The sequence below is a fragment of the Vombatus ursinus genome, unplaced genomic scaffold (genome assembly GCF_900497805.2).
Source record: "Vombatus ursinus unplaced genomic scaffold, bare-nosed wombat genome assembly UNPS02014798.1, whole genome shotgun sequence".
In the NCBI taxonomy this organism is placed as follows: domain Eukaryota; kingdom Metazoa; phylum Chordata; class Mammalia; order Diprotodontia; family Vombatidae; genus Vombatus; species Vombatus ursinus.
The window spans coordinates 86,424,319-86,442,084 of record NW_020954576.1 but is presented as its reverse complement, the minus strand read 5'-3'; the positions used below and the strand labels follow the sequence as shown (position 1 = coordinate 86,442,084).

Here is a 17,766-nt window from a genome sequence, read left to right as displayed (position 1 = left end):
TGTAAAAGAGTCCTGATGAAAACGAAGAAAATGAAGAATCATGATCAATCAATCAACAAGCATTCATTAAGCATCTACTATGTGCCAGGCACTATATTAGGTGATGGAGACATAAAGACAAAAATAAAATAGTTCCCGACTTCAAGGACCTTATACTCTATTGTGTGAGGCAATATATACATCTCTAGGAATACATAAAATAAATACAAGGTAAGTAGGGCAATAGGAAGGACACTAGGGGAAAGGAGGGAACAGAATGAGTGGAGAATCAAGAAAGGCCTCCGGCAGCAAGTGACATTTAAGCTAAACCTTAAGGAAATTAGGGATTCTGAAAGGCAGAGGCGAATATGAAATTAATTCCAGGTCTGAAGGACAGACAATAAAAAGGGACAGAGACCAAACATGGATTATCTTACATGAGAGTCATTAATAAGGTAAATATAGTTGGACGATTGAATGAGTGAAGCAAAGGTTGGAAAGGTAGGTTGGAGGTTAGAGTGTGCAAATAATATGGTAATCTCACATAAAATGTTTTAAATTACCTATTCAGGGAATTGTTGCAATAAAAAAATAACCACGAGAAGATTATTTATCAACTTCCAAAAAACTGTATATCAGCAAACTTATCCCGAAGAAGAGAAATATCAATAGTAGTTTTCACTTAAAAAGATGTCTCCTAGAATGGAAATCACAGGGCTTTATGCCCCAAAATTTGGCACATGGCAACATAATTAAAACAAGAAATGTTTTATTTAGTTTTTTAAAAAAAATCTTTATTTTTATTTTTTTAATATTTTATTCTTTTTCAATTAAAAGTATTTTCTCCTGTAAGCTTTAACTAAAATACATTTAAGATTAGAAATCTAAAGTTCACACTCATTTTCATATGATAACACTAGTGGCCTACTATGGAATTCTTGCTAATTTATAAACATAGCGATAAAAAAAATACATTTACCTCACTCTTTGTTGTTCCTGCTTTAGTCTTTTCCTTGGAGCCAGATGTTGGCATTTCCTTTGTATGGCCATCAGGGATGTAGATCAAAATGCATGGGGCTTCTCTGCAACTATAGGGGCTAAAATAAAAAGTAGGTAGGAGGGGAGGGAAACCACCATAAAATGGCTTGAATTGAAAGAACTAATTTTTAACTTCAAGCTACATTAGTTCATTTGACTACATTTACAACTTCTTAGAGATTTTTAATTCTCACAAAGGTACTTATATAAAGACTTCTTTATTACTGTACTCATTTTCTAAGAATCTCTCAACTTTAAATGGTCTACAAAAAGTACTACTTATACCCACTTGGTCCAGTTACACCCCACTATTGGGTCTATATCCCCAAAGAAATCAAAGAAAGAGGAAAAGGATCTATGTACAAAAATATTCATAACGGCTCTTTTTATGATAGCCCAAACTGTAAACTAAGAGTATATCTTCCTGCTTAGGGAATGGTTAAGCAAACTGTAGTACATAAATGAAACTGATTATTATTTTGTACCACAAGAAATGCTAAAAGGGTCAATTTAAAAGGAAATAAGGAAGACTTTATGAAATGGTGCAGAGTGAAGCAGAATGAGAGTAATTTATACAAACAATTGTGAAAGACTTTAGAACTTTTGATCAATGCACAATGATAAACTATGAGTCTAAAAGAAAGAAGATAAAACATGTTATTCATCTCCCAACAGAGAAAAAACTTAAAATTCAGTAAGAGAACATTTTCAGATAAAGCTTGCATGGAAATCTGTTTTTTTGTGTTTTTGGCTAGGCAATGGGGTTAAGTGACATGCCCAGGATCACACAGCTGGTGAGTATAAGTTATGTATCTAAGGCTGGATGTGAACTCAGGACGTCCTGACTCCAGGGCCACTGCTCTATCCATTGCACCATCTAGTTGCCCCTGGGAATCTGTTTTGCTATACAAAATAGGTACGTATTCAAGATTTTCTGTTTGTTTCTGTTTTTTGTTTAACAGGAGAGGGAAACAAGAGCGACACATTAATAAAAGAAATACTTGTTACTTGAAAAAAAGCTTTAAAAGGTGGAAAAAAAGGCCAATTAATAATGACTTACATAATGACTCACATCAATTTTTTATTTATAGTTGATTTTTCATTGACGTGGAAAAAAACTTAAGAGAGAATATTACAAAACTGCTAAAGTGTATATTTAACTTTTGCTGACATTAGTAGTACTGTGCTATACACAGGCACAAGATAAAAATGTTTATAGTCAAAATACATTCTATCAGAAATTCTAACAATACATTTGTGTCCCCCTTCCTGTCACATAATTTTCACACCAAAGAAGTGCTGATCCTGAAAGCTTTATGTCTACCACCATTTTCTCTTAATTTTTCATGTCATTTGAAGGACTTGTTTTTCCCAATAAACGTTTGCCCTGTAACAATAAATTACCCTTGATGGGCAGGAATCAGTGACATAAAACTATGGACTGAAACAGCCAAACCTTCTCAATCAGGGACAATGTGTAAAAATGGCATGGGGTAGGGGTGAAGCAACAGAGTGAGCACTTCACCTTAAGAGTTGTCAAAGGCAAGGAAAAGGAAGCCAGGAAAAGAAAATGAATGTAAAAAAAATTTAAGTAACATATTACTTCCTCATTCTCTGGGTCATCGCCAAATTTAAAATTATTGATGCTTTATCAGCTGATAAAATACTAAGTGACACAAAGGATAGAACGCTGACCCTGGAGTCAGGACATGAGTTCAAATCTGACCTCAGATACTTGACACTTATTAGCAGTGTGACCCTGGGTAAGTCACCTAACTCCGATTGCCTCGCAATAAATGAATGAATGAATGAATAAATAAATAAATAAATAACTAGAGTCACGACTAAAAAGACAAAAGATGCATACAAGGAGAAGCTCTATTCCAAATACGGTTATAACAAAAACAGATTGTTTTCTTTGCTAGGGCAAAGTATATCTTCAAATTCTTTCACGTCAGCCAATGAAAATGATTAAATGTACTTTAAGGACCAAGCTTTGACTTCCTAATAGAGATGGGCTGAGAGGAAACTACTAAGAATTTCAGAAAATTGCTGCATATCATAAATTATAATAAAATTCTCACAATCCAATGCAACTGCTACTCATCTCTTAAAGATTTTCTAAATGTCCATTTAGTACTAATCCTTAAGTTTTTATACAAGAAGTTTAGCAAAAATTTAAAAAGTGTTCCCTAATTTTTCTGTATTTCATTGGTAAAATTATGACTACCAATTACATGTATTTGCTAGACAAAACAGTATTGCTTACTGTACTCAAGACACTACCATTTAAAATAAAGCTTAAGAGATGCTTTCTTCAGACTTTATTTTTTTTAGATGACTAGAAAGGGTGGTGGTGAGTTAGGAGATGAGTGATGATAAACCATTCACAGAAAGGGTTAGTTTTCTGTGAATTTGGATTTGCAAACAACTATTTGGTTGTGTATTTAATAGCTTGCATCCTACCTATGATTACTGACATCAGGACTCAAATACATACATGCTGAATATAGTTTCCTGAAGAAGTGTAACTTAATGTAAGAAGTAAAAATTTCACTAAAGTCTGATTTTTTTTAGCATCATTAAAACCGTTCTGCCTATTTCTAAGTCCCTTTTCACACAAATTATTTCTTCGGCATGCTCTCTTACAGAATAACCTTAGCAGAATTTATATTTTATGAGCAATAAAACTGAGCTTTCAGTTTAATACTTAGTGCATTATTAAACTGATTGTATTTTCGGTTATTTGAAATGTTCATTGTTAGTGTAAACTTACCAAGAAGAAATGTATTTATAATATATAGATGAAATGAGAATATATTTTTAATTTTCAAAAACATTTAGATTGGTTATAAATTCATATCTTTCATTATACCTGTAATTTAAAACATTCCGCAATGTTTTACAAAAGATAATCATGAATCTGGTTTAACATGTTGATTTTACCAGGGGAAACATGTACAGTCTTAATAAATATTGGTTTACTTGAAAAAAAAATGTAAGAAGTGGTATCACAACAGAAAAAAATTTTCATTCAAAATAAAAGACAGCTTAAAAATCTAACCATTTTACTACATAAAGCCATGCTTAAGACTTAAATTATTCAGATTAAAAATGTGCTTTCCAAAAATGCAAAAGTTTTATGTTCTCTAAAATAATTCCATTGATAATGCTAAATATAGAAATACAAATGTGACAATTCAGAATGCTGAACAGTTGTTAATTACTTATTAGATGATTACCCAGCTGGAAAGATATTATTTAAGATACTCCCTTTAGGAAAAAAGAATTTACACTCATAATTCTGATAATCAAGGATCTGCTTACCTAAAAGGTTCATAGGGTTGATCACAAATAAAAAATCCTCTTCTCTGCAGCTGTATTATATCTCCTTTCTTCAAATCCTTAAGGCAGGGATCCCCTAACATGAGTTCTTCTTGCTATAAAGATGGTTTAAAAGAAAAACACATTTTCTCAAAATCTGAGCATGTGAAAGGCTACAAGAACATATTTAAATATAATAAATGGCTATAGCATCTGTGAATCTTACGTATCTTAAAAAATTTCCTATGGCTTCAGCATATCTTAAAAAATAACTTGTTCAGAATCTGTGATACCACCCTCCCTTTCATAAAACTTAAATATAAGACATGGGTTTTCTCAGAGAACAAAAAAAATCACCTCCTCTAGAAAGTGAGTATAAAACAAAACTTTAAAAACCTTTCAAGTAATAGTATGACCTAATTCTTGTAGCATTTTCAAAATAACAATTATCAGAATATCTAATATATAATATTTCTTAACAATAGGAGGAATTGAAAATTCTTTCAAGACATATAAAGCTGCTGCTTCCAAAAACTTTGTTAAGATGAGAGGATAAAATAATAATTTCTTCCTTGTGATTACTGGAAAGAATTAAAGACCAAAGACCAATTTTGACTTTTACTCTTTTAACAAGGGAAAGTTTAATAGTGACCTATAATGAATGGGTGGTAGTGGTGATTTTTAAGTTCCAGCTAATGGAATACTGGCAGAGAAATACAGCCTTTTCTAGATTCCTAATAACAGACTGGGATCACTGAAATCAATAGCTAAAAACCTATCGAATATCAACTCTACACTTTAATATGACATTCGTTTTAATGGCTGAAATATTACTATCGATTGCATTTTTAAAAAACTAAACACTTCCAAAGAAAAGCATAGATAGCAGCAAAACCAAGTGAAAGTTGCTTTCCTCTAAACGACCTTGCTATTCTTGTTGATGTACTGTTTGAAATCTTCATCTTTTCCAATAACTGGCTTAGTAATGAGATGCTCATAAGTCACACACACTGTTGGAGTAAGAGGAGAATTTGCAGTCTCTGCAAGCCAGGTGATCTTAGTGGTCTTCTTGTAGTCTTTGTTCTCTAAGTTCAACTTCCCATCAAGGGATACAATTTTCCCATCTGAATTTCTAAACATGAATTGGAAAATATTCAGGAGAAAATAAATCAGAACTACATGTTTGTCTTAACCTTAGTGAATTAAAAAGTTCCAGTCCTTTGGCATTAGAAAACTTAACACATGAATTATTAATATACTACCCATAAAAATTCATGATTATCAAGAATTTGCATGCAATTATTAGCACAATCAGATTTAAGATTGTAAGTAAAACTCAATTTAGATATAAGAACAATAGAAGAATGGAATCTCAGAGAAGGAAGATCTCTCAGATTTAGTTCAACCCTTATCAGAAGCCTGAGTACTCTTTACAAACTGTTAAGAAGTTCTACCTCACACTAAGCTAGAATCTGCCATCCACTGGCTCTAGTTCTACCCTATAGGAATTCTACCTTACATTTAATAAATTTGAAACCAAATTTAAAGGCACTACTTAGTACAGGAAGCAATGTGGATATAACCCATTTTAAATTCTTTAAGACAAGAGTATGATGTCTCTGTTCAAAATACTGGAAAAATACAATTTGTAACTACATTCAAGAATTAAACTGGATCATAAAAAAAGAGCACTGAAATTAGAACACCGGTGCTGGGGTCGGGAGGAATTGAGCTCAAATTCGGCCTCAGACACATTACACTTACTAACTGTGTGACGCTGGGCAAGACACTTAACCCCAATTGCCTCACCAAAAAAAAAAAAAAAAAAAAAAAAAAGGTACTAAACCATTAGGATATTTTTGTTGCCTTTGTTCCACTAGTAATCCCATTTAAAAACAACTACACTATCTTAGTGGTGCCAAACTGGAAACTGAACAAAGAACAAAGTAACTCCTACATTTAACAATTTACGTATTTGGGCAAAGGTAACAGATAAACTGTACCAGTCAGACACACAGAAGTAACTGTTCAGCAATATCTTAAAATTAAGACTTGAGAATAAAAAACTATTTCTTACTTGTATATTTTAGTGATGATGATGTTGCCCCAATTTATAAATGTTACAATCTCACCCTCTGATAAGGTCTCTGCATCAGCACCTTCAATGAGCACTTTGGGGCCATACCACACAGACTTCAGGCCTACATCAACATTCTATACCATAAGAAATATAAAAGCAGAAGTATAACAGACTGTACTGATAAAAATCTGAATCCATGCACTATATACATGATGTACAAGTATGTATATCTCATTACAAAGTGATAGTATGATATAGTGGATTAAAGGGTGGGACTTGGAGTCAGAAGACCTGGGCAGGAATCTTTCTCAGACACTGGCTTGTGAACCTGGACAAGTCGCTAAGATGGTGAGCCTCAGTTTCCTCAGCTTTAAAAAAGGAGTTGCACTCAATGGCCTCCAAGGTTCCTTCCAGCCCTAAATCGATGATCCCATGACCTCTAAGGTCCCTTCTAGCTTTGAATCTATGATCCTACAAAGAAAACTCATTCATCTGTGTAATAATTATGCTTCTTTGTGACGCTGTCTTAGTAAATACTACACTTTTATAAAAGCTTACTTATTGCCACTCTCACATACTTTTGAAATGAAACTTCTTCTAGTTTTCAAATAATTTAAAATATATACGTTACAAGCAGTCATTCCCTCACTGCCTGTTATCAGCCCAGTGCCTGTGTCAACCTGCATCCACACTAGCTCCCAGCAGCTGTCACAGAAATGAAAAAAGATGAGACCACAAATGTGTGATGGTAGGAGCAGCACTGACAATTAAGGACACTTTACTAGCAAAGTGTGGCATGCTTTGCAGCACACTTTTCAAGGAGAGTGGCTATACACAGACTTCTCAAGGTGCTATATTAGGACATTACAATTTATCTTGGAAACTTGAGGAATATGGAGAAAGTCTAGCTCAGGTGCCACCACAAATTAGACAAGTGTTACCAGTATCTGGCACCATACACCCAGTACCAGCATCTTGAGAAGGGGTAAAAAAAACAAAACAAAACAAAACAAAAAAACAACAAAAAAAGAATAAATAAAATTCACTAACTTTTGCCTGAAAATTCAAACTTTAAAAAAGTAATGACACTGTAAATAAATGGACAAAAAAAGAAAAAACCAAAATGGAATATTATATAAGTATAATGACCAAGCTTAGCCCCAGAGCAGACATGAGGAAATGTATCCCTGCTCCCTTATCTGAAGGACTTGACATGCCATGGCTGTGGAATATCAAACCCAGGCAATGGGTTAGTTGAGCACCAGCTTTGCAAAACTGTTTTTTTCCTTTTTTTCTCTTTCTTTATTGTTCTTTGTTACAGGGAATGGCTCTCTGGGTAAAAGGAGAGAAGGGATATATCTGGAGATGAAAGAGTTATAAAAGCAGAAGACAGCAATTACAATCATTTTTTAAATGCAATGATAAAATGTCATATATAGTTAAATATCTGATGCTTCTGCATTTTCTGACAATCTTACTACATGTTAACTTAACTTTACCACTTTATTATTATTTTTGATAAGAAATAACAAGTTCGGATTATTTAGAATGAAGACTAGATACTTGATATTTTGATCTAAGAATTATTCTTGCTTCAAAGTGATGGTTCAATGGTCCCACTCCAAAGGGTGAGGTTATATAGTACTAAACCAGGTCAAACTTGCTGCCTGCAAAACTCCTGAGTGCAGCTCAAACTGGATTAAAATGTAATTGTGAAATGTTAAAATACAAGCTAGATAATGTTAATTTGAGGATTTCTAGGTCAATATGCAGCCTACGATTTGAATTTGACACTACTGGACTAAACTCTCATGGTGTCTGGCTGAGTAACCAGAAATAGGCTATGGCCTAAGTGGGTGTCAAGGAACCTGTTATGGAGAATAGCACCATGACCAGAATTCATGCTGCTTCCATTTACGGCTAAGGCACCAATGCCTCACTCTTTAAGTAGAGCAGATAACTAGGAGTCACTTGAGTGATGTCAAATAGTGATGATATGATGCTCCACACAGCCCCCTACTTTATATAGATGCCCTGTGAATCTGTGTGTTCATAAATCTCTTTCTATAGAGCATTGACTAAAAAGCAGAAGTCATAGCATGGTAAATTTAGGGCAGGAAGGGATCTCTGACACCATCTAATAAAAGTGTTGGCCAAAAGTTTAGAAGGGGGAAACATATCAATTTCTGTGATTTAAAGTGGATGAGAGAAACATTCAATCAGCAAGATACAGTGGGAAAAGCACCAATTTTGATAAGGAAGACCTATGTCTGCAAGATTGGCTAGCTCTGCAGCTTTCTACCTAGGAGACCTCTGTAGGCCTCTTTCTTATCCGCAAAATGAGAAAGGTAGACTAAACGATTACTGAGGTCACTTCTAGTTACAGATTTTATGATCTATCAGAATGACACCAGGGACAATAGGTACATAGGATTATCACCCTCCATGCAAATGAGGATGTTCTATAAATAAAGATGATTCTTTGTAGCATGAGTTCTTAACCATTTTTGTCTCAGGGATTCAACTTTGGCAGTTGGATAAAACCTATACATCCCTTCTTAGAAAGTTTTTAAATGTACAAAACAAAATACTAAGGATTCCAAAGAAAACTAATTTTATAGAAATGAAATTATTAAAAAAAAAAAAAAAAGAGTTCATGGATCCCAGGTTAAGAAGCCCTGTTCTATAGCTCTGGACAAAAGGCAAAGGTCTTAGGATCAGAGATTTAGAAATGGAAGAAAGGGGTACCAATTAATATGTCTGAGAATTATTAAATTTTAAGAGAAGGAAGAGATGTTACAAGTCATAAAGTTTAGCCTACTAGACTTGTCTGCAGATGAAGAAGTAAACTTCTTCTAATGGGTTTGATTTTAGGAAGTGGTCTGATATTAGTAGTTTGTGGTCAAGATGTTCAACATTTCCTAAGAACAACTTTCCCCTTAAATTACAATCAGGGAAATAAGTACAAAAAAATTATTGATTAGTTTATCATCAAACCTTAAGAAATGGTGCTGGCTATTAAGTACTTCCCCCATCAGTTATTATTGTCATGATAGCACAATGCCTTCTTTCTAAACTCTAACCATTTTCCTAAGAGAGAACAACATCAACAAAATCACAGTGTGACCTTTGGGTGTTTAGCCACTTCTTTCATCTCCTCCTGAGCTTCAGGTATGTTCACAGTGATTACTTCTTTCTGTAGTAAAGCAATATATCGAGGAGCCACAGGATCTATAACCTTCAAAAATTAATAAAAGAGCAATGAATAAATACCTTATGGTAAAAATCCTCTAGTCAAAACCAAAATGTCACACAATCAAAAGGCACGACACAGGAATATTAACTGGTTTTCTTTGTTACTGCACTCATATGCTGTTGTGTACCTACTAACTCTCTTCTGACAGGTAAATGCTAAACAAATGAGGAAAATCTAAGCCAAGTCCACAAAAAGTTTAAATTAACTTTCAAAGAAAAACTTCTTGGCAGGCAAAAAAGGGAGTAAATAGAATTGGGAATAATACACTTCAAATATCTAGACATGAGTCTTCCTATTGGGCACCAGAAAATAATTATACTCTATAGGTAAATATCCTAAATCTGCCAGTAGACTTCCACTGAGGGTGGTAGGAGAAGGTGAGCGATATAGTAAAGCCCATTTTAAAAGAAATATGCATATTCTGTGATTTATTTTCATTTTAACAAATCATTAGGCAATATATTTAAAAGCAGAATAGCATTAGATCACTATAATAAGGCAATCTCATAATACAACACTAAAAACCAATAAATTACAGATTTCTTTTAGTAGGCATACTAGCTACGTTCTAAACCTACTTCATCTTTAAAATAAATCATGGGTTTTGTACATTTCGGGGATGGTATTTTTTTTTAATTTCACAAATCAGTTTAAAATTGTCCAGGAAAAACACAACATTTGAAGGATACAAAAAACACGGGAAGGAAAACAACTAGGGGACATAAACATAACCTGCTAAGCATTAACTGATTTCTCAAGAACATGTCAGAGGAAACATCACAGGGGTCAGTTAATTAGAAATAATATTATATACATGTAATGATGTTAGAACAGGTATTATGGTAGGGTATATTTATAACTCTTAACATTAATACAAATTCAATTTATGGGAAGTGTATGTAGATACCCAAAATAGTGGATAACTCAAAAAAGTATCCATTTTTTATTTCTGCAGGTACATTTTAATTTCCTTTTGAATACAGGTAGTTCTAGCATTTTAGGAATTTATAAGAAAGTAATGAAGCCATGATGGAAAGATATGGTTCAGAAGCTGGAAAAGGTCTATAGCTTCATTCTTGCTCACAACTCCATGCTAGAAACGGACAGTATCATCTCTCTTTACATTTGATGATTTATACCTTCACTAGGGAAGAGAAAGTATAACCTCACTGTTTAAAAAAAAAGGGGGGGAGGAGTAAAAAAGAAAATTAGTTTATATCAAACTAATTAAACATTAGGCAATATATCAATAATAATGCACAAGAAAATAATCTGTCTCAAGGTAACAAAGTTTACATATCTTTGTGCGCTAGGTAAAAAGGAAAAACCATTTATCAAGCACTTAATATGTGATAAGAGGGAAAGCGGTTATATTTTAATAGAATTTTTTTGAAACTATATAGAATTTTAGGAATTTATGGTAAACGAAGCCTTGATGGAATTAGTTTTATTTAAGAATTATTTCAAAGCTGTGACACTTTTTGTTTTGAAATTTTCTCCAATGTCAAGAGGAATATATTTTGTATAATTCAAACTACTCTACATGACGAGGAAATAATACAGCATACCAGTAGAGCAAAGGAGATAAAGTACTAGATCTGGAGTTAAGAAACCTGGTATTTACAAATCATGTGATCAAAGGCAAATCACTTAATTTCTATGAAACTCAGGATTATTCATCTGTAAATTGGGAATATTAATACCTGTAGTATGCATATATCTCACAAGGGGATCAAAGAAGATAACCTACATGAAGTACTCTGTGAACTTTAGTGACATATCAGTTAATACTACTAATTGGTTATTAATATTGTTCAATGAGGATGAAAATTCAGATTTATGAAACAAAGATGTTATTTTCATTTTAGAGTCAATAATATTACACTCATTCTTTTTGTTACTCTCTGATTTGAGCTGTCTCTCACCTAACATGCTCGTAACTTAATGGTTTAGTTTTACCCGAAGTCATAAAGGCATCTGGCAGGTGACTTGTGACCCAGGTATGATACTTGCTTTAATCCCCTATGGTTAAATTTAGCTTTCTGCTCCTTCATTATGTTTTAGTCTGAGAGGAAGGATGTTGTTCTTTTGCTCTTTTGCTACAAATTCTAACATGTTCTATGAATACAAAGACTATGGAAGGAAGTTTCAGCGAGTTTCATCATAAGAAGATTCAGGGAAGGAAGACACCATGAGGGCAGTATAAAGCTGTTGCCTTGCACACAAGGATGCTCAGGATGATTTTGGCTTCCCCACCATTCTAAACTTGAAATCATGATACAGATTTAAGAATGGTGCTTGTTGATTACTGGGTCTAAATAACTATTAATTTATTAATAAAAGTATTGGAACATTAACTTTGCTCTTAAATTTTTATTCTACTATTCATAACTGCAGTAACAGAAAGAACCAATTGATAATTCCTTGATGTGCTCTACTGACCAAATACAAAAAGAAAAAAATACAACACATGCCAAACAAGCTACTACTTCTCAAACAGGGCAAGGCATCAGCAAAATCAAGCAGCAATCCAAAAAAAAAAAAAGTTCACAGAACACACACAATCACAGAAACCATAGCTTGAAAGTTGGCATTCTAAAAAAGATTTGCCTTATTATAGTGTCCAAACAATCTGCTGCCAATTAATAATAAACCATGTCAAGATGCACTATTCCTTGTTTGACATTCGGTTGAGAAACATTAAAATGAATACAATACAATAAGGCACAGGAAATAAAATAAAGAACTATCAAAATCAATGACATTTAATGAAATATGCAGATTGAAAAATCCTATGTCCTCTCACCATGGAAAGGAAAAGCAGTTAGTGTAATTATCAGACTTTGAAACTAAGAAAACCAGAGGACAAAACTTTAAAAAAAAAAAAGGAATAATGCATTTTCACTGGATATACACAATGCAACTGTTTTCCTTTCTATAAATGTGATTGTGATACAAAGAAGCATAATGGCATCTCAGATTACACGTTTATGGTGCCGAAAGCTATGTGCTAAGGCAAACAAAAACATTAAGTAATACCTTCTTACAGATAGCTCGCAGCTTGAAAGCAGAAAAATGAAATGCAGAATGTTCATAAGAATCACAGCAAGAACAATTACCTTTCCACAAAATTCTGTTAAAAACACCTCGCTACTATTTTTGGCAAGTTAATATGTTTAGTGCTAGTATGTTAGAAAAAGGGAAACATTCCATTTTCCTGAAGGTATGCAAAATGATGCAATCAACTTCTATGATTTCTTCTTTATACAAGCACTCCAGTGAATTTCAGATTTATTACATTATTCAAGAATAAGGTACAGAGAAGTAAAAACAAGAATTGAAACTAACATATACCTTTTTGTTAAATGACCAAATTTTATCCCATTCCATGTTAACAACTGACCGTGAAGAGCCCTAGAAAAAAAATTAGAACATTTTAGCTGTCTGGAAATAGTCTTAAATATCAAACTGGAAATGAACTATTAAAACCATAACCCATTATTTCTCATGTTTTAATCCTGATTTTGCATTACATGGGAAAAAGAGGAGATAGAAAAGTAAACATATATCAGTAAAACACATTTGCAGGTTAATAGCCTCACTTCAGAGCAAAAGAAAAAAAAAACTAACAACTCACTTGGGCAGCAATAAACTGTTTGAGTCCCTCAACTGTCATTCCTCTTCTCAGTACACCACGAACTGTGGGAAACCTTGGGTCATCCCTGAAAGATAAGTAAACCATTAGAGGTTCAGGAACACCTGTTACATGAAGAGTTAGAACATACAAGGAAATGTAGTAAATCTTTAAATAATATGCATTATATTGCATTATATTTTGAGTCTCAGCTGGTTACCTTATTAGACTAGAATATGATACTAATAAGCCAAAGGAGCAGAATCATGAAACCTAAGAGTTAAAGAGGACTTCTGAGATTACTTAGGTCAATTCCTTTGTATCAAAGATGAGAAAACAGGTCAAGAAAGCTTAACTGCTAATGGCCATATAATTATTAAGTGGCAGACCTGGGATAAGAAACCAGGCCTTTTGACTCTCAAACTAGAATTCCTTGTACTTTACCACATTGACTCGCTATGGACTCAATCCTTCAAACTAGCTTCATTATCATCACTTCTAGAACGAATAGCATTGACTGGATAGACTGCACCTTGATACAGAATAATCATTATTAAAATGAGAAAACACCAAAGACTTGTTACAATATATACCTCAGAATAAGAGGTCCTTTTGGATTTCGATAGCTAAGCCATCTTGGATGGGGAAGTGGGATGGTATCTAATAGGGTTTGTACTCAAGTATGTTCCACGGGACAGTAATAGCAGTTTCATCAACATACATGGATATGTACTTCATACAACAAACATTTGAGTACTTAAGCCTACCCTACTTCATTTAGGAAATACTACCTATATTAACAACACACCAAGAATGAACCATGACCCTAACATAATATATGGCAATCCATTTCAAACAGATTGCATTTAAGACAGTCCTATTTATTATCATCCTTAATAACTGTAGCAGCTTTTATTTTCACAGGAAAAAGTGTCTTCCTCACAATAACCCTAAGAAACAGAATCTAAGTATCATTATCTCTCATTTTATAGATAAGAAAAGTGAGGCTCAGAAAATGGTTAAGTGACTTCTCTATACTTTTTAAAAAACATTTTCATTGTTTGTTTACAAATGCCAATCTTTCCTGTAAAAAAAACCCAAACTTATTTTTCCCCTTTCTTCCTTTTTCTTTAACTGTTTCTTTGTCAAAAGAAATGGAAGGAGTGGAACTATGTGGTATAAAAGTAAAACAAAAATTATTTTAAAAAAAGTATACAGACTTCTTTGCCACAGAAACCACACATGTATGATCGGTAAACTGTATCCATTCACATGCTTTCTATCAATTCCAGAAAACATAAAACATACCATCCATCAACTAGTCCTTCATTGACAAACCATGTGAGTTTTCTTTTAGACAACACTGTGTTGTTTAAATTTAGACGACTATATTCCCAAATATATGGTCTCCTTATGCCCAATACTTCAGTAATCCAAAAATATTGATCATCTCTGTCATGGTATTCTGTTGTCCTCAGGGCATGTGTAACACCTTCAATGCTATCAACTATGGGGCAGGCAAAATCATATGTAGGATAAATCCTAGGGGAAAAGAAATAAAATTTTTTTTAAATCAACAAACATTCTTACCACCTTTACTCTAGATGGAACAATAATAATATTAATCAAATGAGCATTTTTCCCAAATAATAAGCTTGACAAAAAATAAACATAATTTGTGATCTTCCAGGAACCCAGGTCAAATTTGCTCAAAACTGATCTATTCAACTTATATTCAATATTCATCAGTAAAATAAACTTTGGGATTACTTCTCACTTACGTGTCACTTAGCAAAGTCTACAATAATCGGCTAGTAGTTTTGTTCCTTGGTGTGATATGTAGGATTGAAATAAGCAATAACTAGCAGGCTATGTCATAATTATTTACAGAAACTGTCCATGATGCTCTCTAGTACTGCTATCTTAAGCAATTCATCTTTTCAGGATTAAAGATCTAAATCATTTCAGTACCCAGGCAGAGAAAGTTAAAATGTTTCATCCCAACATATAAGATGATTAAAAACAGTATACATAAAATTAATAATTAAATCCTTTTTTAAAAATGCTTTTGAAAATTTTTATTCAAACAAAAAGCTTTCCAAATGGTTTTAATTTGGACTCTATTAAAACTTAAAACATGATTATAATATAGAAATCAATCACAGATTATTAGAGAAAATGTGCAAGTAACATTTTTTGAAGTTTAGAAAATAATCAAAATAGGGTATGAACACAATTTTATAAGATTTCCAAAAGCAATTCTACAAAACTAAAATTAATAAAAGCAAACAACTCTACCCAAAGACCACTGGCTATAAGATGGACATCTACCCATCATCCTTCCATAACACGAACTATAATTAACTTGCTCGTTCAAGACATATATTGCCATTACAAAACTCCAGGCAAAAGGTTATAAGGACCTACACGAAGATAGAGGTAGACTTGAGGTAGACTTGGTATGACTTAAATGACTGAACAGAGGAAATGAGGAAAAGGGAAAAATTAAATTTAACTCCTTTTTGGATTTCTGAAAAATCAAATTCATTCCAGTTTCATTTCAATTCAACTTTTCACAATTCCCATAACCAAGGGATCCATAATAAGCATCTTAGGAGATCCCTTCCAGACTTAAAGCAGTTAAAGAAAGAAAAAGAAAATTAAGCAGTTTGTATATTATTCACCTTTCAGTCTTTTATTCCTCAATTTTATTTTTGTAACTCAAACTAAAAATCAGAAAAAAATCAAGGTTTTCACTGAAGGTTTCTTAATCTTTCTCAGTATTAGGTAGAGAAATTTGGATGTGTTTCACTAGGAAATACAAACTCAATGATACAGAAAAATAACTCATTACAGGTATCTGGGAAGGGAACAAGGCACAAGGTAATGCTGAACATGAAAAAGATGAACTTACTTGTATCTATTTCCAGTTCGTGGGTGTGGCTGTGTTTTGCAACGGTAAAGAGTTGGGTCCCTCATGCACCCATTATTATTAGTCATGCTAATTTTTGCTCTTAAACAGCAAGTCTGACCAAATGGGGTTCCTTTTTTCATTTCTTCCCACATTTGTAGATTCTTCTCAACGGCTAGTGAATAAAGATTTAGTACAGCTTAGCCAAGGCACTACTAATCTGGTTCAAATTTCTTTTCTAATACTACCATGATATTCCACAGTATTTAATGATTTTTTTATACAAAAAAAGAAAAAAAAAAGGAGTCCCTAAACCTTATAGATAGTACAGTAATATGAAACTAAATTGTTTCAATCACTGGTACTAATTAAGACAAACTTTTTTTTCTTTTTAGCATCAAAAGACCATATAGACAGACCTGAGGGAGACCTCAGAAGCCATTTAGGTCCAAATCAAGGTCCTGAGGACTTCCTCAGGGTCACACAGGGTGGAAGCATTATTAAATTATTCTGGCAGAAAGAGGAAGGTAATACATTCGAATAAGTTGAATACATTCAAGGTAGCATTACTACTTTTAATAAAAAAGAAGATTGGTATATTTCACTATCATAAAGCAAGTCAGATGTATAACGGACCAAATGCACCTTACAATTATTCCTGTGTTTAGAGTCTTTCTTCTGATCGCGTTCTGCTTTCATTACATCCGGAGGGGTATCATCTACATAAGCTCTTCCTTCATGAATAAGTTTCTCTGCATATTTCATTATTGTTTCAAAATGATCAGATGTATAAGTAAGTTGATCTGGCTTGATATGCAGCATAGCAATATCCTCCAAGATAACCTGAAATATGAAACCCAAACAAACTTCAGTTTTATTTTATTAATCCAGTAAACAGACAAACATGGATATTATCCCTGTTACCTGAATTTCCCTTGCCTTGTCAAATACAGATAAAACTTGTTCATAAATATGAACTATCCAAGAGGAGAACAAAAGTCATAAGGATACAATGTATTTGGGGCCCTGTTACAAGCCTGAATAAATTAGTAAGCAGCAGTATATATTGTTTCAAAAGATCACTGAGCTACAAGAGACTACCAAGGATATTTAATCTAATTTGATCATCAATTTGGAGATGGAAAAACTGAGGCCAGGGGCAGATAAGTAATTTCCCCAAGGGTCACAGAAGTAGATCAAAGGCAAGATTTGAACTTGTTCTGGAGGCAGAAAATTAAGTTATGAAATAAGTGCAATTCTCTTAATTTCCAATGAGTGAAAAGAGAAAGAAGAGAACAAAGACTGTCAAGAAAAAAAAAATGAGGGACTTTCACACTATTACCTCACCCACTCCCTTCTGACAAAGACATAATATGAGATCACTAATTACTCTGAATAATTACTGAACATCAACCTGATAGAGATGAGTTCATCTCTCTGTGATGATATGATGCTTCTGAAAGAAGATGACATAAAGATATTGAGAAACTTTCACATTTTTTCACCTAGTTCTTTAGGGTTTTGTTGTTTCTTAAAGGCAAAAT

General features: G+C 33.2%; 1 protein-coding gene across 1 annotated transcript in view; it reads right to left on the bottom strand.

The window, feature by feature from the left end:
* Positions 1 to 17,766, bottom strand: part of LOC114049648 (bifunctional glutamate/proline--tRNA ligase-like) — a 70,765-nt gene that overhangs the window by 36,864 nt on the left and 16,135 nt on the right. The window contains exons 8-17 of the mRNA XM_027870923.1: positions 16,873 to 17,065; positions 16,226 to 16,397; positions 14,620 to 14,853; positions 13,315 to 13,399; positions 13,032 to 13,091; positions 9,549 to 9,659; positions 6,419 to 6,555; positions 5,266 to 5,473; positions 4,345 to 4,457; positions 959 to 1,076 (exon numbers count right to left, since the gene is read on the bottom strand). Coding sequence (XP_027726724.1) covers positions 959 to 1,076; positions 4,345 to 4,457; positions 5,266 to 5,473; positions 6,419 to 6,555; positions 9,549 to 9,659; positions 13,032 to 13,091; positions 13,315 to 13,399; positions 14,620 to 14,853; positions 16,226 to 16,397; positions 16,873 to 17,065 — 1,431 coding nt within the window. The remainder of the gene's footprint in view (positions 1 to 958; positions 1,077 to 4,344; positions 4,458 to 5,265; positions 5,474 to 6,418; positions 6,556 to 9,548; positions 9,660 to 13,031; positions 13,092 to 13,314; positions 13,400 to 14,619; positions 14,854 to 16,225; positions 16,398 to 16,872; positions 17,066 to 17,766) is intronic.